This window comes from Schistocerca nitens, chromosome 4 (genome assembly GCF_023898315.1).
Source record: "Schistocerca nitens isolate TAMUIC-IGC-003100 chromosome 4, iqSchNite1.1, whole genome shotgun sequence".
NCBI classification, from domain to species: Eukaryota; Metazoa; Arthropoda; class Insecta; order Orthoptera; family Acrididae; genus Schistocerca; species Schistocerca nitens.
The window spans coordinates 69616887-69642539 of NC_064617.1; the positions used below are offsets into that span (position 1 = coordinate 69616887).

General features: G+C 40.6%; 1 protein-coding gene across 1 annotated transcript in view; it reads right to left on the reverse strand.

Annotated features, from left to right (window-relative positions):
* Positions 1-25653, reverse strand: part of LOC126251758 (coiled-coil and C2 domain-containing protein 2A) — a 606935-nt gene that overhangs the window by 45898 nt on the left and 535384 nt on the right. Inside the window, exon 22 of the mRNA XM_049952374.1 lies at positions 7678-7799. Within this exon, the coding sequence (XP_049808331.1) occupies positions 7678-7799 (122 nt within the window). The remainder of the gene's footprint in view (positions 1-7677; positions 7800-25653) is intronic.

Genomic DNA, 25653 nt, shown 5'->3' on the forward strand with positions numbered 1-25653 from the left:
AACATCTGGACTCAAAAAAAGGAGAATGGCACTGGATCATGTCTGTATGGCAAAAAATTACCACAGCGTGAAAATTCTGAGAGGTACAGATACTGGATCAGATCATTACATGATAAAAATAAAAATTAAATTTACCCTGTTAGCAAGGAAAAAATCCCACCCCAAAAAGAAGAGAACCCGACTCTCATAAACTGATAAGTAACAAGTAATATGGAGAACAAACATGGAATATAAAGATAAAACAGTTAATCTAGAGGAAATAGTTCCCCAGTAGAAATAAAAAGCTGAACAGGTAGCCCCAGTAAATCCAAGGAAAAAAAAAACATAAATGGTGGAATGATGAATATGATAAAACAATGGCAGATAGACACCAAGCTTGGTTAAGGTATCAGAGTCATAAAACAGAAGAATCACACTTCGAACTCACGGACCAAAGAAAGATAACTCAAAAAGTAATAATAAGCATAAAGATTTACTTCTAATGATAGAAATAAATAGAGAGAAAACAACCTCCAGAGATTACTACAAATTATTTAGCAGACAAGTACAAAGATATGACACTCCAATATTAATGTTAAAAGTATAAAAATAATAAGATGGCCCTTGGCAGTACAAAAATACAGAAATTTTAACAGAAATATTAAAAAAAAATACTAAATTGCAAAGATCTTCTGAAACTACTATAAATAAACACAGATGCCCCTATTAAAACTCCAGCAGAAAGTGTAAACCCACATGCAATCCATGAAGTCTACAAAGATTTTAAAGAGCTCAAAAACTACAAGATCAAAAATTTGTGGAACTTTGGAAACACGCAGCAGAACCAGTGAAGATATCATTACACCAATGCACAGTGAAAATCTGGAACAAAGAAGAACTATGACAATACTGACTACAGACTTCACGAATGCTTATCATTGTTTCTACAGATCTTCAGTGATGAAGATACTAAGAAATTTCAGTCTCCACCCCAAATTCATAAAAATTTAGCTCTAACGAACACGAAATCTATAGTAAAGTTCAGAGGAGAAATATCTGAGCCAATTATGACTACAACAGGGTTAAGATAGGAAGATGATTTATCTTTGTTACTTTTCAACTGTGTGATTGAGTGCATGATGAGGGAATGGTACAAGTAAAATCCTAAAAACATAAGAAATGGAACCAAGAAAGATAAAATAAACTTAAACTGCTTGGGATTCTTAAATGACTTAGCATTACTTGCTAATACATTCAAGAAGCCAGAAATCAAATAACACGCCTACAAAATACAGCACAATGAACAAGACTCCAGATAGCATTCAAAAAGACTGAGAAAATGGTAGCAGATCCACTATTAATTAACCACATAACACTAAATAACAGGAAAGCAAAAACAGCAAGAAACATGCATGTAACAACTAACAAAATGATAAAAGCTCAAAAATTAGGTTTGCATACAATAAAATAGATCTCTCAATCAAAATTAAATTAAAACATTACAATATGGTGGTTCAACAAGAAGTGACATATGGATGTGAAACTCTTTTCAGTCACCCAGAAAAACATATTTGACAAAATCCTAAAAGTAGAGAGAAGAATAGCTAGAACACACATAAATAAGAACTATCGAAATGATGAAAAATGGCAGACTGTGCCACATGAAGTGGTGTACAGCAGATTGGAGCCCACTGCAGGTACTATACAGAAAAAAGCATCTCTTTTTTGGTCACATTACAAGGAAACCAGAAACCAGACTATCAAGAAAAATTATAAAGAAACTTTGGAACATGAAGCAAAAAGCAGTATGGATATGGAAAGTCAGGGAGGATATGAAAGAGCTAGAATTAACCCTGGATGATTAGCAAAACAAAACAGAAAATTTAAAGAAACTTAAAAACATAAAAATAAGATTTAAATAAAAAAACAGATAAAAAACAAGCAATAAGAAAGAGTATTTACAGATGAGGAACAACAAAAAAGATCAGAATGAATGAAAAGATACTGGGCAATTCAGAAAGAAAACCGACTGAAAATGACCAGAAAATGATTGAAATCATCCAATGAGGCCATAAAAGCAGGAGGAGGAGGAGAAGAATGAGAAGGAGAAGAAGTACCTACGTTGTCAATTTTGTGATTCATTGACACTTACTTTAGCAAATAGTATATCTGCATCAGAATTGTAGATATAGAAAATGGAAATGGAAAGTGCTATACTGCAAATACTTTCACTACATGGTACGTAACTGATGCATCAGAATTTCCATGCCAGCAAGATACATGTTGATTAAAATTTTATCCTTACTGACACTTGTTCTCGGTATTTTCAGTAAAGAAAAATGCCACTCTTACAGATGGTGAGTAGTGTGTTTATGTATGATGGCTATTGGGTGTTTGAAAGTGGAATTTGTAACACTGCATGCCCAGAGGATGTGCATGTGCAGTTTATCACCATCTTTCAGACTTTGAGACAGCTTGAATCATTAGCACGAGAGACATGGGAGCATCATACCAATGTTCTCACAGACAGTTAGCTACAGTGTGACTACTAAAAAGTGAAGCTGATGAGGTGCACTCAGGAAAATTGTGCAGCGAGAAGAGTAGGCACAGGTCCTTCCAGAAAGGCTATACCATTAGAAGATTGCTCTGACAAACAGATGGCTGACAACAATTGAAATATGGTTACAGTCTGGCTGTCATCACAAACTGTCAGAAATATTAGTAGAAGTTGTATGGGAAATCTCAAATTATCATTTGCAGTTTATCACTGCCACCATGTCACAGGTACCACAGACTTGCACGATGTAGAGCCAGAGTCAACTGAAATGCTGAGGACATAATGTGGTGTCCAGTGACGAGTTTTGGGTGGCTGTATTGATGCCAAAATCTCTGTAGATGACAAGTTAAAATGTCACAGGGAGCAGTGATTCTTGATGCCTTACCCCTTCAACTCCTGGAATCATGGATACAAAGATGCAACTGATTTGGTAACTGTTGAATGGAAGATGAGTGTTTGGAAGTGCGTGGTTAGAACTGTAAATACTGTTGTTATATACTTCATGACCAGAATACCAAAACGTATATTCCAGTGGATAACGCAATACCTGACCATACAATTTTCATCACAAAGACCTCAAGGAATGTACTGATTGAGCCTGTTGATTTGTCACCCACAGATTATGTCTGGGATGTGATGGGAAGATGTATAACAGCCTCCAGGCAGCAATCTTCATGAACTGACACAGCATGTGTTTGAGGCATGGCAAAAAATTCCTCCAGGATGATATTCAAAGGCTGTCTGTCTCTGTGACTCAAAGAACACAAGAGAGCACTCATGCCTGTGGGGTAACACCTCTTACTGATGTTGATGGTGGCCATTACTTTAAAATGGAATCTGAGTTTAACCATTTGATTCCTGCTTTACGATGAACATTTCTTTGAGTTTGACAAATACTAGATTTGTGCTTCATAGTGTAATGCTTTCCATTTCTGTCAGTGTATACAAAATAAGAGTGCACTGAATATATCTATAACAAATGCATGACAGAAAGGAATGAAAGACATTAGACGCCAGCAAGTACTGATTTATATCGATGGGGAAAGTTGCAGATTTGTGCTGGATGGGGATTTGAAGTTGGGTCTCCTGCTTTCTAGGCAGATGAGCTGACCAGTATCCCATACAGACACACTGATCAGTGCAGCTGCATGGAATACCCTAGCATGCTTCCCATCAGATCCAGATTCTCAACTTATCCTCAGACCACTGATGTAGTGCCCCATACCCATTATCCTCATTACTCATGTCATTTTGCCAATTCCCATAAGAGTTCAAGCTTGCAGTGCATCTGCATTAAAGGGGTTGCAGCACACCAAGCTTCAACTCTTATGAGAATCAGTGAAATGCTGTGAATAATGAAGATAATGGGCAATGGGCACTACATCAGTAATGTGTAGATAGTTGAGAATTTGGGTCTGATGGGTGCATCCTAGGGCAGTCCGGGCAGTTGTGATGACTGCTGTGTCCAGATAATGTAGTGGTCAGTGCATTTGCCAGTTAAGCAGGAGATCCAGGTTTGAAACCTGCTCTGACAAAAATTTTCAACTTCCCCCTTTGACGTAAATCAATGCTCACTGGCAGGTGATGTCTTTAATTCCCCCTTGAATCATATCTTATTTTACGGACTATCTATGGACTGTAAACTGCACCTTAATTTTTAAGCAATTTTTTTTAAATAACATTTTTACCATTTTCATTATTAGATTGCAAAACCAGACTAAAAAAATCTTAGTTTAGGAAACCAAAATGACCTTTAAAATCCCTGAAACCTGTCATTTGAACTTTCTTCTTTTTCTTCTTCTTCTTCTTCTTCTTCTTCTTCTTCTTCATCTCCACCATCATCGTTGTCCTTTTCATATATAAGATGCTCTTCATTGCCATCAAGAGTGTCACTTATGCTGCACTTCTTGAAAGATTTAACAACAAATCTTCTCTCACTATAGACCATAACTGACATATTTGTTTGATTGTAGGTCATTTTAAAGCTCCCTTCGGTGTGAATTCATGTTGGATTTAATTCATCATCCACTTGTTCCATTCCTTTCCCATATTCACTGTAAATGGTTTATTTATGGAGACATCAAGAGGCTGCAATTATGAAGTAGGTTGTCCTGGAATAACATCAAGCTCTGTATTTCACTGTCTCAATTTCCCTTTCACACAATTTTTCAAATGATTGCTAAACTGGTCTCGCACAAGAACTCTTCTTCCATAAAGCATGTTTCCTTCTCTCCCACACTCTGTTAATCAATAATGTCATACCAGCCAAGTCCATCCAACCCTTGTAATGTATGTGAACAACAAAACCTGGCAATATTTCAGGTTTTGGCATTGTTTTGTGCTTGAAAATGATCACTAAATTAAAGTTAGTACTGTCAGCACAACATGAAAGGACAACAGTGTACTGCAATTTTTGATGCCCACTTGTTTTTATAGTTACAGTTTTAGAACCTTTCAAGACAACTGTTCTGTTACCCAGCAAATCAAATGTCAGAGGAGTTTTGTCCATATTCACTATTTGACTTAGTTCCACATAGGTTTTCTTTTGATGTTGAATAATGAAGCAATAGAAAGATAATATTTTCTCTTCATACTCTTGTGCCATTTTCTGAAATACTTTGGTTTTGGTTAGCATACTAAGTCCATGCTGGTTCACAAACCTGTAGCACAAACCATCTCCACCCTTAAAGTTTTTCTCATTTTTCGGTTCTTCTTTACTAGCTCGCTAATTGCGAATGTTTTGTTATGTTGGTGGAGGGCCGAAACGCCACTCAGCTGCTCTGTTTCCATGTTCTTCTGCATCTGCTATTACTTTCAATTTATAGCCCTAGCATATGAATACTTTTTATTTTTTCCATTATGAAACTAGCTACTAACAAAAATATTGTACTGTTACTGATAACACAAATCACTTTCAATTCATGTTCACTGGCACATTTGACGGCAATGATGCATCAAAGGTTAGACAGTGTTCTGGGTTTGTTATGGTGGGGCAGGAAGAAGAGCGTGTTTGCAGGCTTGTGAATCCCTTCAACTCATGTTCATTGCATTGGTGTACTGCTGCTGCCAGTTGAATCCAGGGCTGGCAGATAGAGATAGGTTTCCCATGGCATTGAATATATGGCAATTTTTAAGACTGATAGGAATTTTAAATCAATCACCAGATATTTTTAGATTAATTTTGAGTATAAGATGCACCTGAATTTTGGAGGCAATTTTTCGAAGAAAAGAAATGCATCTTATAGTCTGTAAAATACAGTGTTGCTGCATGATCAAAATGGTTCTGTTATTTCACACTTGTCTGAAAGGAACAGACACCACAAACACTCCTGGAAATGGAAAAAAGAACACATTGACACCGGTGTGTCAGACCCACCATACTTGCTCCGGACACTGCGAGAGGGCTGTACAAGCAATGATCACACGCACGGCACAGCGGACACACCAGGACCCGCGGTGTTGGCCGTCGAATGGTGCTAGCTGCGCAGCATTTGTGCACCGCCGCCGTCAGTGTCAGCCAGTTTGCCGTGGCATACGGAGCTCCATCGCAGTCTTTAACACTGGTAGCATGCCGCGACAGCGTGGACGTGAACCGTATGTGCAGTTGACGGACTTTGAGCGAGGGCGTATAGTGGGCATGCGGGAGGCCAGGTGGACGTACCGCCGAATTGCTCAACACATGGGGTGTGAGGTCTCCACAGTACATCGATGTTGTCGCCAGTGGTCGGCGGAAGGTGTACGTGCCCGTCGAGCTGGGACCGGACCGCAGCGACGCACGGATGCACGCCAAGACCGTAGGATCCTACGCAGTGCCGTAGGGGACCGCACCGCCACTTCCCAGCAAATTAGGGACACTGTTGCTCCTGGGATATCGGCGAGGACCATTCGCAACCGTCTCCATGAAGCTGGGCTACGGTCCCGCACACCGTTAGGCCGTCTTCCGCTCACGCCCCAACATTGTGCAGCCCGCCTCCAGTGGTGTCGCGACAGGCGTGAATGGAGGGACGAATGGAGACGTGTCGTCTTCAGCGATGAGAGTCGCTTCTGCCTTGGTGCCAATGATGGTCGTATGCGTGTTTGGCGCCGTGCAGGTGAGCGCCACAATCAGGACTGCATACGACCGAGGCACACAGGGCCAACACCCGGCATCATGGTGTGGGGAGCGATCTCCTACACTGGCCGTACACCACTGGTGATCGTCGAGGGGACACTGAATAGTGCACGGTACATCCAAACCGTCATCGAACCCATCATTCTACCATTCCTAGACCGGCAAGGGAACTTGCTGTTCCAACAGGACAATGCACGTCCGCATGTATCCCGTGCCACCCGACGTGCTCTAGAAGGTGTAAGTCAACTACCCTGGCCAGCAAGATCTCCGGATCTGTCCCCCATTGAGCATGTTTGGGACTGGATGAAGCGTCGTCTCACGCGGTCTGCACGTCCAGCACGAACACTGGTCCAACTGAGGCGCCAGGTGGAAATGGCATGGCAAGCCGTTCCACAGGACTACATCCAGCATCTCTACGATCGTCTCCATGGGAGAATAGCAGCCTGCATTGCTGCGAAAGGTGGATATACACTGTACTAGTGCCGACATTGTGCATGCTCTGTCGCCTGTGTCTATGTGCCTGTGGTTCTGTCAGTGTGATCATGTGATGTATCTGACCCCAGGAATGTGTCAATAAAGTTTCCCCTTCCTGGGACAATGAATTCACGGTGTTCTTATTTCAATTTCAAGGAGTGTATATAAGAAATGCCATAATTTTAAAGAAATTCTTTGTTAAAAGCAAAATATCGGGATAATAAGTGGATCCCTCCCCTCTCCCTGCCCAGATTATAACATGCAGTGATAGTACGAAACATTTAAATTTCACAGATGAAGAATACTTATTACAACTTTTATTCTGAAAAACATTTTTATATTTGTATAATCACTGGCATAAAAATGAAAGAACTACAGTTCTCCAGTTTATGTATGAGTACATAATCTTGTACTTGAATGTGTGAGAAACTGTTGTTTGATTACATTTCATTTATTTAGAATTACTTCTTCTTTTGCCAGTCGAAATTCACCTAGAACAGCTATTATATGACTATTATGTAATTAACCTGCTTGCTACAAAGAAAAGTGCACTTACATCTGATGTCAGCCACACATCAAAAAGTCCTGGGAATAGTGTGTTACCAGATATAACAGGTATCATTGCAACATAGCGAGCAGCCATTTCTGCTGTCACAGGACCATCATCTCCACACAGATCTGAAATATTATCAGTGCAATGCATCTACATCAGGATTGCAATAAAACTGAAGAAATTATGTTTTTAATAGTACACAAGATATTCAATAGACATTGACCTAAGGGAGAGGTAAACGAGAAGGTGGAAAATATGGTGACTTTGCTGGCAAAATGTATAGGCCTAACGTACTCATACCAAAGCTTTGAATTTTTCTAAGGTTTCACTTTCTATCTGAAAAACGTTTGTTATTAGAAATGTGTAACTCAGCTCACAAAAATATGGTTTTTCAACCTTCGTCCATTATGGAGCTTGATACTAGTTTTAGTTCCCTCAAGTCACCTGACAAAACTAACAGGATGACTATGCAGTGAAAACAACAGCAACTAACCTTATTGATGTATGGTATGCTAGCTTTGTAGCTACTACTACTACTACTACTACTACTACTCTCTCTCTCTCTCTCTCTCTCTCTCTCTCTCTCTCTCTCACACACACACCACCACCACCACCACTACAACCAACACCTCAGGCCATGAAAATACGGATTGTTTGTTCAGACAGAAAATGTTGAGAGAGAGGCTAGGCAGATCTTTGCAACTGCATTGCCCTACCTTTGTTGCCATCTTTTGTTTGCTTCCCTTATCCTCCTTGTCACGCACTATTGCATACTTTTAACACCCACTGCCCACTGTTATAACATACAATTACACAAAGAACAGCTATACCATAATCCACTGTTTTCTCAAATGGAAGGTGTGTTTCATACCTAAACTCTCCTGTAGTTTTTCCTTCTATTTATTTCTGCACTTAGTATTCACTTTCTCCTGTCAACACAAATTGCAAAACATAACCATGGCACCCACTTCCAATCCAAACTTCTACATTGCACATATTTAAAAGTCTTACAATAAAAATTTCTATCCTTCCAGGTAGACCCTTGGGGCTTTCTATCTCTGAGAATGAAACCACAGAATGACATTTAAAAAACCATTTGAGAAAGCCATGCAACCTATGCCTTCTTCCCATCTGGAAATACTAATACTCACAAAAAAACCATTAAACCCCATAGCCTTTCTCTCTGTCAACCTCTCATAGTTTCCAGAGCCTGCTCTGATGACCTACTCTAGCTATCGCTTTTCCATACATTACCACATCCTCCTCTCCATAAACTAAATTACTTTAACACTATCTGCAGCTTACCAATTTAAAAAAAAGCACTCTGTCTTCAGGCCACGAGTAGCCTACTGGGACCATCCGACCGCCGTGTCATCCTCAGAGGAGGATGCGGATAGGAGGGGCGTGGGGTCAGCACACCGCTCTCCCAGTCGTTATGATGGTATTCTTGACCAAAGCCGCTACTATTTGGTTGAGTAGCTCCTCAATTGGCATCACAAGGCTGAGTGCACCCCGAAAAATGGCAACCGCATGGTGGCCTGGGTGGTCACCCATCCAAGTGCCGACCACACCTGACAGTGCTTAACTGCAGTGATCTCAAGGGAACTGGTGTATCCACTGTGGCAAGGCTGTTGCCTCCTGCAGCTTACCAATACTGCTGTTAATCTGTCTTCCAAATACCTGACTCCAGCATAACTCTCATTCCTCTCAAAAAGCTTTACTTTCAGTTCAAAAACTATGCTTATCATGCTGTTCTTTTCAGGCTTTGTCAATGACTTGTTCTCCTTAACTCATTTATTTCACTGGAAGCTGTTTTCCCTACCCACACGACTGACCACAGTCCAGCTAATGCACATAATGTAACTTGCCATAACCACTTCAAGACTCACTTCAACTGGAATCCTCCCAAAGCTCCCTCTCTTCTGCACATAAACTACCAGGAACACTCCCAGAAATTCCTCAGCTCCAACCTAGCTTTACCTACACTGTTTGATCAAAAGTATCTGGATACCCCCAAAAACATATTTTTTCATATTAGGTGCATTGTGCTGCCACCTGCTGCCAGGTACTCCACATCAGTGACCTCAGTAGTCATTAGACATCATGAGAGAGCAGAATGGGGTGCTCTGCAGGACTCATTCAAACGTGGTCAGGTGATTGGGTGTCACTTGTCTCATACATCTGTGCACAAGATTTTCACACTCCTAAACATCCCTAGGTCCACTGTTTCTGATGTGATAGTGAAGTATGAATGTTAAGGGACATGTACAGCACAAAGGTGGACAGGCCGACCTCATCTGTTGGCTAACGTAGACTGCTGACAGTTGAAAACAGTCGTAGGCAGACACCTATCCAGACTATCACAGAGGAATTCCAAACGGCATCAGGATCCACTGAAAGTACTATGACAGTTAGACAGGAGATGAGAAGAAACACCAAACGATGCCTCGCCTGATGTAAGGAGCTAAACATTGGAAGATTGAACAGTGGAATAAAGTTGTGTGCAGTGACAAATTACGGTACACAACATGGCGATCCGATGGCAGGGTTTGGTCATGGCGAATCCCTGGTGAACATCATCTGCCAGTGTGGGTAATGCCAAAAGTACAATTCAGAGGCGGTGGTGTTATGGTGTGGTCATGTTTTTCATGGAGGGGGCTTGCACCCCTTGTTGTTATGCATGGCACTATCACAGCACAGGCCTACACTGATGTTTTAAGCACCTTCTTGCTTCTCACTGTTGAAGAGCAATTGGGCGATGGCGACTGCATCTTTCAACATGACTGAGCCCCTGTTCATAACATACGGCCTGTGGTGGAGTGGTTACATGACAATAACATCCCTGTAATGGACTGGCCTGCACAAAGTCCTGACCTGAACCCTATAGAACACTTTTGGGATGTTTTGGAATGACGACTTCGCACCAGGCCTCACTGACTGACATCAATACCTCTCCTCAGTGCAGAACTCCATGAAGAATGGGCTGCCATTTCTCAAGAAACCTTCCAGCACCTGACTGAATGTATGCCTGCAAGAGTGGAAGCTCTCATCAAGGCTAACGGTGGGCCAACACCATACTGAATTCCAGCATTACCGATGGAGGGCACCACAAACTTGTAAGTCATTTTCAGCCATGCGCCCAGATACATTTGATCACATAGTGTACCATCCCCAAATGTCCTTCCATGAGTCCAGCATCACAGCTATGTTATATGCTACTTTTGATGACTTTAAATCAATCTTAAGGTTACCATTTTTCTCACAGACTAAGGGTCCACCATCATGGGCATCAAGTGCAGTGACTATTTGATGAGGGGCCACTGCCAGCTTTCTAAAATTCCTTAAAAAAAAATAAAAAAAAAAAAAAAAAACTTGGCACTGCAATCCTGTCATAGAAGCTCAACATGACCTTGAACCAACATTATTATATTAGGTCCATTCCAAAACTTTTCACCTACAGGAAAAATGCCGAATGATGCTAATGACAGAGCATTTTTCCTGTTTAATAGAAAGTCCACTGACAATGCTGGAGCTTCAGCAAAACATGTCTGCAATATAAAAGAAAAGACAAAATAGTGTTTTGCTCAAAACAAAGATCTCTCTACTGTTTGTTCAATTGGGGCTGGTTATAACACACCCACAGAAAGATGCTCACCACTGATAACCCATCTTATCCAACGAATTTTTTGCACTCTCACTTCCAGCATCCCAGTCACTAATTACTTCTTCCACTGCCTTTTCACAGCTCCTGTCACATTATCGCCAGACTCTTTGCTTGTAGCATCCCTGTATGCCAACATTCCACAGAACCATGGCTTTTCTGCCATGGAAAATTACCTTCTGTCTCCTGACACGCCGGCCACTGTGGCTGAGCAGTTCTAGGTGCTTCAGTCCGGAACTGCACTGATGCTACGGTCACAGGTTCGAATCCTGCCTCGGGCATGGATGTGTGTGATGTCCTTAGGTTAGTTAGGTTTAAGTAGTTTTAAGTCTAGGGGACTGATGACCTCAGATGTTAAGTCCCATAGTGCTTAGAGCCATTTGAACCTCCTGACACCAAATCCACTACCCACTTTCCTACCCTCTTGCTCAGCCACGTGCCGATTCATAATTATTTCTGCTTTGTACGCAAATCACACAGAAATCTGCAAAACTACTTAGGGAAGTCACATGGCATGTTCCTACGGTCATCGTTTATGAGCCACCTAAAGCATCATTCCCATTTTTCACTGATGACATCCTTGTGACTGACATGGTAAGAACAGTCTTGATCTTTTCGTAAGAACAGCCTTGATCTTTTCTTCCATAACTCTTTATCTCAGTTCTGATACCTGTCATATATTACATGTTAAAAACATTCATATCACACAGCCTTGGCAGCTGTGAGTATTCCATGTGTAATGGGAAAAAGGTGATATTCAGATACACCAATAAACGTGCCAAAGCCTTTAAAGGCAGACACTATTCTTCCCATTTAGTCTAGAAGCAGATTTCTTGTGCTATTTCTTTACACAAGCCCCAACAAATCTGTCACCCCTGTCAATCAACGACCGGCTATTACTCCGCATATCACTGAATATCACCAAGGCTTTGAAAAGATCATCCTCATCTTTCACAGTGCCTCATCAAGTTGCAATATAAGAAATATCGTACTTGAAATCCTATCCTCATCAGCCACATAGTATTCCACAGCAATGTTTACCAAGCCCAATGTAGCTCTTTCCAGTGAGCCCAATCACTGTAAGTGTGCTGTTACTGATACCCATGCCAACGATCTACTTAGCGGCATGTGCTAGCTAGTAAATCTTACCTTCCAGTACCTTCTGTCATTACACACCTTTTCTGGCAGATGTGGCATTGTTATGTGGTGCTGAAAATGCCAGTAATAATGAACATAGAGAGTCTGTAGCATTTCTGAGCCAGTCAAGTTAACATCTGGAGAGGGAATTGCAGAAGACGGACATCTGAAGTTAAAATGAAAAATATTTATATAAAGAGTCATGAGGAGACATGAATTTGAGCATGTTGGACTTGAAAACAGCAGTGGTGACTGACATGTATGCAAGAAGTGGCATACAAGTGAAACAGTGAACACCCTGAACATGCAGTAAAGAAGACAGATTCCAGTGGTATCAGACATCGGCACCACAAAATGTCAACGACAGCATTGAAGCAAAAATTTGGATGTCTCGCAAAAGCTTCACTGGCATAGTGGGTTGCATGTGGCATTGCTGCTGTAGGTGTTGATGAGTAGAAGTGATTTTTGGGTGAATGTTGGAAATAACCTAATGTATGATGTCGGGATGTGAAAATTGGTGAAATGTGGCTAAAGCAGTAGAAGTCATGGAGGGACAAGACAAGACAGATGTTGTTGTTGTTGTTGTTGTTGTTGTTGTTTGTGGTCTTCAGTCCTGAGACTGGTTTGATGCAGCACTCCATGCTAATCTATCCTGTGCAAGCTCCTTCATCTCCCAGTACCTACTGCAACCTACATCCTTCTGAATCTGCTTAGTGTATTCATCTCTTGGTCTCCCTCTACGATTTTTACCCTCCACGCTGCCCTCCAATACTAAATTTGTGATCCCTTGATGCCTCATAACATGTCATACCAACCGATCCCTTCTTCTAGTCAAGTTGTGCCACAAACTCCTCTTCTCCCCAATCGTATTCAATACCTCCTCATTAGTTATGTGATCTACCCCCCTAATCTTCAACATTCTTCTGTAGCACCACATTTCGAAAGCTTCTATTCTCTTCTTATCCAAACTATTTATTGTCCATGTTTCACTTCCATACATGGCTACACTCCACACAAATACTTTCAGAAACGATTTCCTGACACTTAAATCTATACTCAATGTTAACAAATTTCTCTTCTTCAGAAACGCTTTCCTTGCCATTGCCAGTCTACATTTTATATCCTCTCTACTTCGACCATCATCAGTTATTTTGCTCCCCAAATAGCAAAACTCCTTTACTACTTTAAGTGTCTCATTTCCTAATCTAATTCCCTCAGCATCACCCGACTTAATTCGACTAGATTCCATTATCCTCGTTTTGCTTTTCCTGATGTTCATCTTATATCCTCCTTTCAAGACACTGTCCATTCCGTTCAACTGCCCTTCCAAGTCCACAGATAGTGAACAGAATTTTAAGTTATTCAAGCTGGGGACAAAATGAAAAGGTGGATGCAGATTCAGGTATCGCAGAAATGTCAGAAACCAGTGAAATAGACTCTTATTTCATGAATGAGGCAGTGGACATGAAAGACAGTAGTACACTAATTTCACAACTGCAGAAAGAAGACTAACAAAGTAAAGTGAGCAATATAGAACAGGAACAAACTCAGACAACTACCAGAGGGGAAAAAAATTTAGGTATGCAGACATTTTTAGCAGCTGTGAGGGCATTGGGATAGAAAGACATCTGACTTGAAAGGGGTAGAGAAAAATATACATGAAAATTCACATGAAGTGAAGAAAAAGATTCATGAAAACAGTGCTGAAATAAACCAAGAGTTAAAGGTCAGAAAGAAGAAAACACTGTGTTATTTCAATAGGATAATAGAGGAAAACTGGGCCTAAATCAGAGAGGTAACAGCTTAGCAAGCAGAATTCCTTATTCAATGGAATGAGCAAATCAATTAACTGAAAAATGTGTCACAAAGGGCAAACAGACAAACTGAAAATAATGCAAGTCAAACCAGCTGTGGCTAGGTGCACCAGCAATTACAACCTCTTTGGTGAACAACTAGTCTCTGTATGAAATGATACGAAAACCATAGGAGCATGAATAATTGAAGTTAGTGATAACAATAAGTCAGAGATCACCAAGAGCAAGACAGTGTTAACAACATGAGAAAATATGGTTGCTGACACTGTGACTGCTAACAATGATAACATAAATACCTTTGTAAAAGAAATGCTATAGAAGGAAGCCACTAAAATCAACAGAGTCTTGAGTGAACAATGTAGCAGTAAATTGATTATAAGAATATCAACCTTCTGATGGAGATGGTAAGAGATTCCAACCAGGAGGGAGACTACATCCAGTGGAATTTTAGCACCAACTTAAAAGTGAAATATGGATGAAATGGACCAACAATAAAAACATATACTTTGCAGTGAGGAGGCTGGAGCAAGGAGCTGCCAACTGGACAGATACACTAAATTTGAATAGGATGACGTACAATGATTTGGAAAAGCCTTTGTGGATAAACACTGGACACAGGAAATGCAAGAAGAGGTCACGGATGAGCTGAGGGTGTAGGGCTACAGCTGACAGACACGTGGGTCACTGGCAGGCATGCCAAAGAAGTCACTAGAATTAAATAAATATTTAGACATGCCATTGGGAGAGAAAACCTTAATAAGATGCTTAATGAGCATGGTACTGGCATGGTATGGAGATGTCATACAGTTTGATCATTGAAAAGAAAGAGTATGTAAAGATGATTATAAAACATGCAGAAAACAAGCGAACAGGAAATCCACAAAAGTAATAGGAATAACTGAGGACCAAACTACTGAGATCCCAAATATAGAGGTGAATGGCTAGAATATAAGTGGTGTGGCAACAATAGGGAGCATGAAGCACAGCACAGAGGAAGTCAAGAAGGCAGAGGCAGCTACATGAGAGGGGTTCCTGAGGTCACAGTTGAGGCTGTGGCAGATATAATCACAGCTATTTTGTAGTCCCATGCGAATAGGAGACAGCAACTAGCAGATAAAGAAAGCGGGAGAGACAGTAGCCCGGGAAATGACTAAGGGTTCCAGGTATGCACTGCTCTGGAACTGTGCTTGAGGGGCCATTAAAAGCACAGATAGCCACCATCAAAACTGAAGGGCTGAAAGACAAGAAACAAGAACTAATAGAAGAAAGACAATTTGCAGAATGAGAACAGGTGTCACCTATTATAAACGAAGAAGTAGCATTCATAAAGGTACAGGCTTTATGAGATTCAAAAAGAGAAGCATGTGTCATATCTGAGAAACTGTATAACAAATAACTGAAAAAAGGGGCAACAAACATAATTTACCAATAAGTGGTTTCAAAATTACCAGAGAGGTCTGAGGCAGTAGCAAAAGCCTATAAGGTGGGAAGGTTAAGTGATAGTTAGCGACTGTAACATTTGACTGTTTTAAGGGCATATCATGTGACCGAGGAGACAGAGGCAGAGTAACACATGCAGAGATGTGCCAGTCACAGACGGTAGAGTGAGCCATGCGATGTGGTGCATTTCAACAGTATGATCATTCTACAGAGCTTCAGTGGGCAAGGCCATATGACAATGTGCATGGAAGGTGCACAGGGGGGATGCTGACGGATGGTTGCAGCAAGGTGAGGACCATGCTTTGCACTGCAACACAAACAGCACTCCTGTGGTGGCTACACCCTCTGCTGACAATAAGATCTACCAATGGTGGCACACCATTAGCTTTAAGAGGGATAGACTGTGCCTGTTCTTTTATAATCATGTGCATGTTCCAACACACAACTGGAAGTTAAGCTATGTAAGTCAGGCTGCTTACTTAGCAACCCACCATACCACAACATTACGACAATAGGATGCCGCCACCACCCAAGGCAGCACATACGGCAAGCCTGAGGGTCAGGGAGTGCTTTGAGTGCAGAAAGGGAAGGGGGCTAACTGTACTGAGTACAGGGGATACTTGACAAAATTTACGTACCTGGATTATTAACAAGCTTAACAGAACATACCTACACAATAAACATGCATTTCATTCTGCACTTTATGCACAAGGGCTGTTCAAAAAAGTATCCAGTCTTATTTTTGATTGCTCAAACCAAAAATGGTATCAGGTTGTACATGCTCTCTATGTGAGTAGGAATATGTAATGTGGTGCCTGATTTTATCATAACTGTGGAAACAAAAAGTTTCTGGCTAGCTGTTGACAAGTGAACACATGTAAGTGGCGGTCATTGATTGGGCAAAATGACAGAAAAAATGGAATAACATTATTGGAGCAGTTTTGTTTTAAGCTTGGCAATTCTCACGTTGAAACAACCTGCAATATTCAACAAGGGTTTGGGGAGGAAGCAATGGGTCCCAACAGATAGAGGAGTGGTACAACTACTTCAAAGAGGGTCATTCATCAGTGAAGAATGACGCAGGTTCAGGTAGGCCCTCAATAATTGCAAATGAGGTTGTTACTGATCGTGCAAGGATCCTGGTGATGCAGGATAGACAAATCACAGTCAGAAAACTGGCAGATGAGGTTAAAATTACTATTGGATCCATTAATTCCATTTTGATAGAATATTTGGACTTCAGGACAATGTCAGCAAAATTTGTGACGAAGTTATTATCAACTGGGTAGAAACAATTTGTTTTGGAAGTCGCACAGGACATGCTAGATACTGTGAACAGTGATCTCAACTTTCTTGACAAAGTGATCACTGGTGATGAGTCCTGTGTTTATGAGTATGACCAGGGAACAAAGTTCCAGTCATTGAAATGGAAGCATCCATCACACTTTAGGCCCATAAAAGCAAGGCAGTTATGCCGCAATGTGAAAGTCATGCTGACCATTTTTTCTTACTCCAATTTATTTATTTATTGATTTATTTAACCTGGCAAGATTAGGGCCATCAGGCCCTCTCTTACATCTAACCAGGCATTCTACTTATTTTACATTCATATGTTTTAGTAGGCATGTTAAACTACATCTAGTACAAAAAGTGAAATAAACAATTAGAAAGGTACACCTGGAAAAATACATACATATAGAGTTTATATTCGTAGATCATAAGTACTGTTATAATTAGACATTATTCAAGAGACAGATTTTAGATAGGAGTGCTGGCAGCAGGGAGTATGAGGGAGACTCATGGTGAAGGGAAGAGAAGAATAGAGAGACATGATGAAACATAATTAAGGAAATATAAAGGAAAAGAAGATTGCGTGGCTAATAGAGATAGATGAAGAGGAAGGCATCTCAGGAGAAAGATAGGAGACGCTAGCGTTGCTATTTGACAGATGAGAGGATTGCCCTTGTACATTAATTTTGTGGAGAACTTTATGAGGGTGATAGTAGGAAATGCTTCAACCTCTTCTTAAAAGCAGCAGGAGATTGAATTTTGCGAAAGGTAAGGGGCAGTTTGTTCCAGAGGTGGACAGCGGCAACTGAGAAGGAGTTTGCAAAAGTTTTTGTTTTGTGAGTGGGCACAGTTAGGATACCAAATAAGAGTGACCTCGTGTTTCGATTATGATGGCATGACAGGTTTTTAATCTCTGAAGCAAGGTACTGGGGTGCTTGCGTGACAAGGAATCGGTGAAGTAGACATAGAGTGTGGTAGTCACGCAATTTGTCCGGCCGCAGTCACCCTAGCTCGGAGTATGAAGCACTAACATGATCATATCGGCGAATGTTGCAGGTGTAAGGCACACAGGCATTCATGGTTAGCTCTAGCCGTCTTTTGTTTTCACTACTCGTGCCTTGTTGAATCACATCACAATAGTGGAGGTTCGGTAGAACGAGTGCTTGCACGAGATGGCATTTCAAGTCCTGTGGAAATATGTTCCAAAACTTTTTGAGAGCATAGAGACAAGCAGACGTCTTTCGGCACACTGCGACTGTATTCTCCGCCCAGTTGAAATGCTCATCCAAAGTTACATCCAAGTTCTTCACTGTTTTCTGATATGGTATTGGAGTACCGTCGAGCAGAATAGGAGGTAGCTGTTCGCGCAAATCTGAACTTATTAATTTATGATGGGCTATTAAGATTACTTGTGTCTTTTTTGCATTTAGTTTAAGCCCCAGGTTTTTCGCCCATGTCACTACTGAAGACAGATCATCATTCATCTGAGCGATTGCAGTGTTTACATCTTCAGGTCTGACGCTTAGGTAGAGCTGGAGGTCATCGGCATATAAATGATATTTACAGGAGGACAGAACCGACGAAATATCGTTGACATATAAAGAAAACAAAAGTGGTCCTAAGACTGATCCTTGTGACACTCCCGAGGAAACATGTTTCCAGGAAGATTTTTCATTTACGCAGACAACACATTGCTGTCTGTCTTTTAAGTAGCTTTCAAACCATCTCATTGCACTATCAGAGAAATTAAGCTGTTGCATTTTTCTGAGCAATATGTCAAAGTTAACAGTGTCAAAAGCTTTGCTGAAGTCCAGTAGCATCAATATTGTTGCCTTTCGATTGTCGATGGCATATTTCAGGTCATCAGTTACTTTAATTAGAGCAGTGTTTGTGCTGTGATGTTTACGGAAACCGGATTGAAATTTGTCATATAGGCTGAATTCATGCAAGTGTTCAGTGATTTGGTCATGAACAATATATTCATTGAAATAAATATATTCATTGAATATATTCATTGATATATATTCATTGAAATAAATATATTTGGAAACAGCAGGCAGTATGCTAATTGGTCGGTAATCACTAGGCAGTTACGGCTTTTCGATCTTAGGGATGGGTCGAATTATGCTTCTTTTCCAGTGGGATATATTCCGCTCACGAGGGAAAAATTAAATATGTCAGTTAAGACAGGTACTAAGATATCGGCAACATTCTTAATCATGGTTATACTGATACTGTCATTGCCTATTGCATCAGAAGAGATTCTCACTATTGCTTTTCTTGCCGTATTTGTTGTTACATATTTTAGATGGAAGGTATTGTTGTTAGTTATCCTGTTTGGGGATTCTTGTGGGCGGTAATTATCAGCCGTGCGGGTATTCAGAGGTGCAGAGAAGAATTCATTTAATTCGTTAGCTGACACATGAAAAGTAGTTTCCGATTTTGCCTTTCCGACCCCCAAGCTACGGAGATTCTTCCATAGAGTCGTGGGCGTCAGATCCCTGCATACAAGGGAGTGAGCGTGCCTGATTTTAGCATTGCAAATGCATTGTTTCACTCTGTTCTGTAGCTTTCTATATTCTTCGATACGCTCGGGTTTTGGATCTGCCTTGAAACGCCTGTGGGCAGCATCCCTATTAGTCATCATTTGACGTAATTCAGCTGTCAGCCATGGAGCAGGAGATTTTCTTACACGGATTGTGCGCACAGGTGCATGTTTGTCATAGAGGGCAGTGAGTTTATCACCAAGTTCATTAATTTTGCCGTCGATTGTAGGTTCTCTGATTATTTGATGCCATGAGATTTCTGAGCAATCGGCTGTTAGAGTGTCAAGGTCAATACGTTTTAAGTTCCTACAAGTTATGTAGCGCGATTTGATCCTTGGGGGCTGCACAGAGTAGGGCAGGAATATTACATCATGTGTTGAGAGGCCAGGGGCTGATGTTTGACCAACATCTCTTACTTTGTCAGTCTGTTTCGTTGCGATTACGTCTATAAGAGTATGACTGTGTGCCGTATGGTGTGTAGGCTGTAATGGAAGAATTTTCATGCTATTGCAACTAAACAGTCTTCTTAGGTTTATTGTGGAGGGAGTGTCTCTTAGCAGGTCTATGTTCAAGTCACCCATTATGATGACATGTTCGTATTGACACTGAAGTGAATGTAATTCCGACTGGAAGGAACTCATTGAGCTTATTTTTGGCGGCTTGTACACGACGCCAGTCAAGAATTTCCGACTTTGTATATTTATTTCAATGAACATGAATTCAGCCTCTTTTTCTTCAGCAGGATTTGACGTACATAAGACTTTCGCTTTGAGATCTGTTCGTATATAGGCGCCGACCCCGCCACCTCGCTTTTTTGATCTGTATGCCCTAAGAAATGTGTGCCCTGGGAGATGAATAGATGCAGAGGATATGTGTGGTTCCAACCACGTTTCAGATAAGAGGATTACATGGTAGTTTAGTTGGTTGAAGAGGAGGCTAAGTTCTTCGTAATGTGCAGGTAAAGACTGGATGTTGCAGTGAGCTGCTAAAAGCTCTGACGCATTCCGCTGAGCAGCCTGGAGTAGGGTGGCAGACTGGTTTGTCCCTTTGTTAGGCACTACCTGCTGCGAGGGGCACTGGCCGGTGCTTCCGCCAAGTGACATAACACAGGGGTGTCCGAGATTTTGCGCGCCCTGTTTGTGACTCCGTGAGTGCCGAAAGAAAGGCGACTGCAAGAGATTTCCTGAGGTTGCGGGAGTATAGAAAATGGATTAGTGGTATTCGGTGCAAGGAGAATATGACCAAAATAGTGACGGCTGTGTGTCACTGTGTATCCTATGTTGTAAGAGGAGAAATGTAATTAGCATATTTGAAACAGCTTAGGGTGGAAATAAGGGAAAGGGGAGTGATTTAAGAGACCGATGCTGCCAGCAGAGAGAAGTAAGCTTAATAATTAATAGATTATTGTAGGAAGTTAGAATTAAATTGAAATTTACTAAAGTGATACTGGTAGTGATTATCGTAGGAAGCTACAATTGGATTGAAATTTGCTAAAGTGATACTGATAGTGATTTTTGTTATGAACAATTTAAACCTAACAGATGGGTGATTAATGAACTAAAGGAGAGACTAATAATTGCAACAGAAATATTACAGAATGGAAGAGAATAAACTGAGAAAATGAAAAAAAGTATTAGCAGTAACTAAAATTAAGTAATGGTTAGAGCTACAGATGGTGTTATCTATTGTAAGTACACCCCAGAAGGTCAGTAAGAAGTACTACCAAGAGGTTCTGCATCACCTTCATGAAGCAGTGAGTTGCGAACAGATAGACTTACAGGCAGTGGGGACCTTCACAATAATAATGCACCTGCTCATCGTTCTCAATTAATTCAGAGTTTTTTGGCCAGGTACAACACAGTTGTGGTTTATCAACCTCCCTGTTCTCCTGACCAAGCACTGAGTGACTCCTGGTTTTTCCCTAAACTGAGAAGGACTCTGAAGGAGACCAGATTTCAGAAGAGGGAAGACATTGTGCAGAATTCAACAGAGCAGCTCCACACCACACTGAAAGAGGCTTTCCTGTGGTGTGTGTAGAAACTGAATGGGACTATTTTGAAGGTGACTTGAGTCAAACAATTGTATGTGAATAAAGATCAGTTTTATAAATAACAATATTATGAAAAGGACAGTTGCTGCTCACCATACAGCAGAAATGGTGAGTCACAGATAGGCACAATAAAAAGACTGTTACAAAATGAGCTTTTGGCCAACAAGGCCTTTGTCAAAAATAGACAACAGATACACAAACACACTCAAGCAAATGCAACTCACACACACATGACCAGTCTTTCTGGCAGCTGAAGTCAGCAACAGTTATAAATAACAGTTGCATACTTTTTTGAACAGCCCTTGTACTATTACACAATTATTAAGTTTTACAGAGTGCCACAACTTTTTATATGTTTTTCATGTATGTGGTTTGTGTGATATTTGTTCTTTATAAGTGCTAGGTATTTTGTTTCTGTATGAAATCATTTTGATACCTACGCTTTGACTTATGATGTCTGATGATGTACCTGAATGGGTACCAGTAACTTTGTAAACATTTAGTGTGTGAATGAGTTAGTGTGTCGTCTCATTGAAAAATGTAGTAAAGCCATAAATAAAGGTTTGGCCACAGAAGTTGGTCCTGTGTTTCGATGTTTTAGAGTTGTTGTTGTGTTTTTTTTTCCCCCCATGTGGTGCGTTTATTTGCAAATTTCATGGGATTCCAAGATTAGATTTTTTGCCAAAATTTGCATTTTGGAAATATGAAAGGATGGGCATGAAAGGACACTATTATTGGTACCCTTACTGATGATCTACCTAGCAGAATGCACAAGCTGATGAGTCTGAGCTTCCAATATTTTCTGTCATTACATGCCTTTTCTGGTGCATACACTGTGTCATGCCAATAATTCTAGTAGTAATTAGTGTGCAAAGTCTGTAGTGTTTTTTAGTCGCTGAGTCAAAATCTGTTGAGGGAGTCATGGACATGGGAATGAGAACTTAAATTAGGTAATATTTAGAAAATGTAGTGAGGAGTACATTTGGTTGATGTATATAAAGGTTAAGGAGACAACACAAATCTGAAAGTGTTTCAGGTGAAGCACAAATGAATTTATGGGACCAGAAGTGAACTTACATGATTCATGTGAATACCCATTGTTAGTGTGGACACCAGCACATGGACTAAAGTTTAGAATGAGATAACATTAGCAGACTGTGGAACAAATGGACCTTGGTTGCGAATTATATCAGTGTGAATGGGAAGGAAATATTTAGACATATTCTGTTGCTCAGACTTCGATTTGATTTTAGTAGCAGTGAGATAAAGGCATGTCACAAATAATTAGGCACATGGTTTATTTTCTCCTGCAGTACTCCTATTTTATTTTGTATTTATAATTCTGCATTCACCTGACCAAAAGTCCTGTTCTTCCTGCCACTGAATTTCACTAACTCCCACTATATCTAACGTCTACTTATCCATTTCCCCTTTTAAATTTGCTAACCTACTCATCCAATTTACGGGATCTACCATTCCACTTTACAATCCACAGAACACCAGTTTGTTTCTCCTGATGAAGATACTCTCCTGAGCAGTTCCCGCCCACAAATCCAAAATATTTTACCCAAAAGGATGCCATCATCATTTAACCATAAAATAGAGCAGTATGCTCTTGGGAAAAATTACAGCTGCAGTGTCCCCTTGCTTTCAGCCATTCACAGTACCAGCACAGCAAAGCCATTTTGGTTGATGTTACAAGGTCAGGTCAGCCAATCATCCTGACTGTTTCCCCTGAAACTACTGAAAAGGCTGCTACCCTCTTCAGGAACCACACTTTTGTCTGGCCTCTCAATAGCTGCCCCTCTGTTACGGTTGCACCTATGGTACAGCTATCTGTATCGCTGAGGCACGCAACCTGCCGCACCAACGGCAAGGTCCGTGGTTCATGTAGGTCATCCCCCTTAAACGTCTGATCACCAGACTTTAGGAATATGGCAATTTAGTTAGAATTTCCAAGGGTAGGCTTACATTGTGCTCCCCGTGAGGTAGCTATTGGCTTGTACAGGGTATTATTTCATCCTCCAGTGTGGTAAAGATCTTTATGGTGTGTTAGAGATCTGTTGAGTGTGACATCCAAAGAATATTTAAGAAGAATGTACTTTGGAGCAGTATGTCATAGAACTCAACTGATAGATAAATTCACAAACCTGTTGTACAGATGGAAGCAGCAAATTTCCCTTTTTGTACTGTTCACACAGTCTTCTCTTTATGTAGTAGACCCATAGAACAGCCAGATTGCTTGTCAGTGACAGTGGCAGTGTGTAGCTAGCATCCAAACACATACCAAAATTTCCAGCTGAATCTTTCTGGAAGGTTATACATTACATTGAATAAGTTGAAGTAGTAGCTTAGAAATGAAACTGTGGTGGAAACTTTCTGAATTGCTATTTAGTTTCAATAGCATGATTTTATGGAAGCCCCTTTGCCACATACTTCACAGTAGTGGAGCCTTAGTTCATAGGAAGTTTCTCTCATGTGAATATTCCTTCTGATAGGAAGAAACAAATTTACCATCCTATGAGTCAGAGTGTGAAATGTTAGATATCTTTAGCTGTTTAAATAGGTAAAGAAGCTGAAAAGAGATATGGATTGGTTAAGTTAGGTATAATTGGAAATACTGAAGTGCAGTGACAAGAGGAACAGAATTTTTGCACTGGTGATTACAGATTTATAAACATAGGATCAAACTGGTGTAATGCAGAAGTGCATTTAGTAACTGATAAGAAAACAGGAATGTGGATATGTGGGTAAACTACTTAAAACAGCATAGCAAATGGAACATAATGCCCAAGATAAACAAAAAGTAATGGTCTATCACAGTAGTACAAGTTCAAATATCTAACAGCTTTGCAGATGATGAGGAGATTGAAAGAAATGTATGACAAGGTAACAGAAATTATAGAGTATGTTAAGGAAGATGAACATTCAACTGTAATGAGGGGCTGGAATTTGATGGCAGGAAAAGAAAGAGAAGTGAAGATAGTAACAACTATGGACTGCAGGAAAGAATTGATATTGAAAGCCATCTCACAGAATTTTGCATTGAGCACAATTTAATTATCTTAGTACTCATTTTAAGAATTGGGAATGGAGGGGAAGCTTCAGTGTAAAACTAATGTTGCGCATACTCCAAGGGAATATTTCTCAATATTCACTCCCTGAGCAAAAGTACCCAGAGACCTATTACTGGACTTAACATGAGGTGTATCCATTCTTTGCTTTTATGACAGCTTTAACTCTGATGGGAACACTTTCAGCGACATGCCTGAATGTCTGTGGAGGAATAACAGTCCAATCTTCCTCAAGAGCTGGAAGCAGAGAAAGTAGTGATATTTAAAGTTGGGGTCTGCAGTGATGTCGACATTCTAACTCATCTCAAAGTTGCTCTGGGCTGGTCAGTCCATTTCAGGAAATTTATTGTCCGCAAACATTGCTTCACAGTTGCTGGTCTACCATAGGGTGCATTGTCACGCTGATACAAATGAACATTGTCTCCGAACTGTTCCTCTATTGTACACAGTATACAATGTTGTAAAATGTGTTCACATCCTTCCACATTTAGCATTTTTTAAAGTGCAATAAGGGGAACACACCCTAACCATGGAAAACATCCTCTTACCATAAGTACTCCAATGTTGGCACTATACACGATGGCAGGTAATATTCCAAAGGTATTCGTCAAACCCAGATCCTTCCATTGGCCTGCTACACCATATAACCTTGTTCATCACCCAAAATCATTCATTTCCAGTCATCTACTGACCAGTGGTATTGCTCTTTACACCAACTCAAGCATCCTGTAGCATTGGCTACAGAAATGTGTGGCCTACGAGTAGCTGCTCGACCACTGCACTCAATTCATTTTAACTCCTTATGCACAGTACCTGTGCTACCTGGACTAGTGGTAGCACTTTGGAACTCCCAAATGATTCCTTCCACTGATTTTATATGCCTTTTTTTACAACCACCCTCCACAATACTCGAGAGCTCCTATCTGTCAGTACATGGGGTCTGCCTGGTCATGGTTTAGTTGTGGTC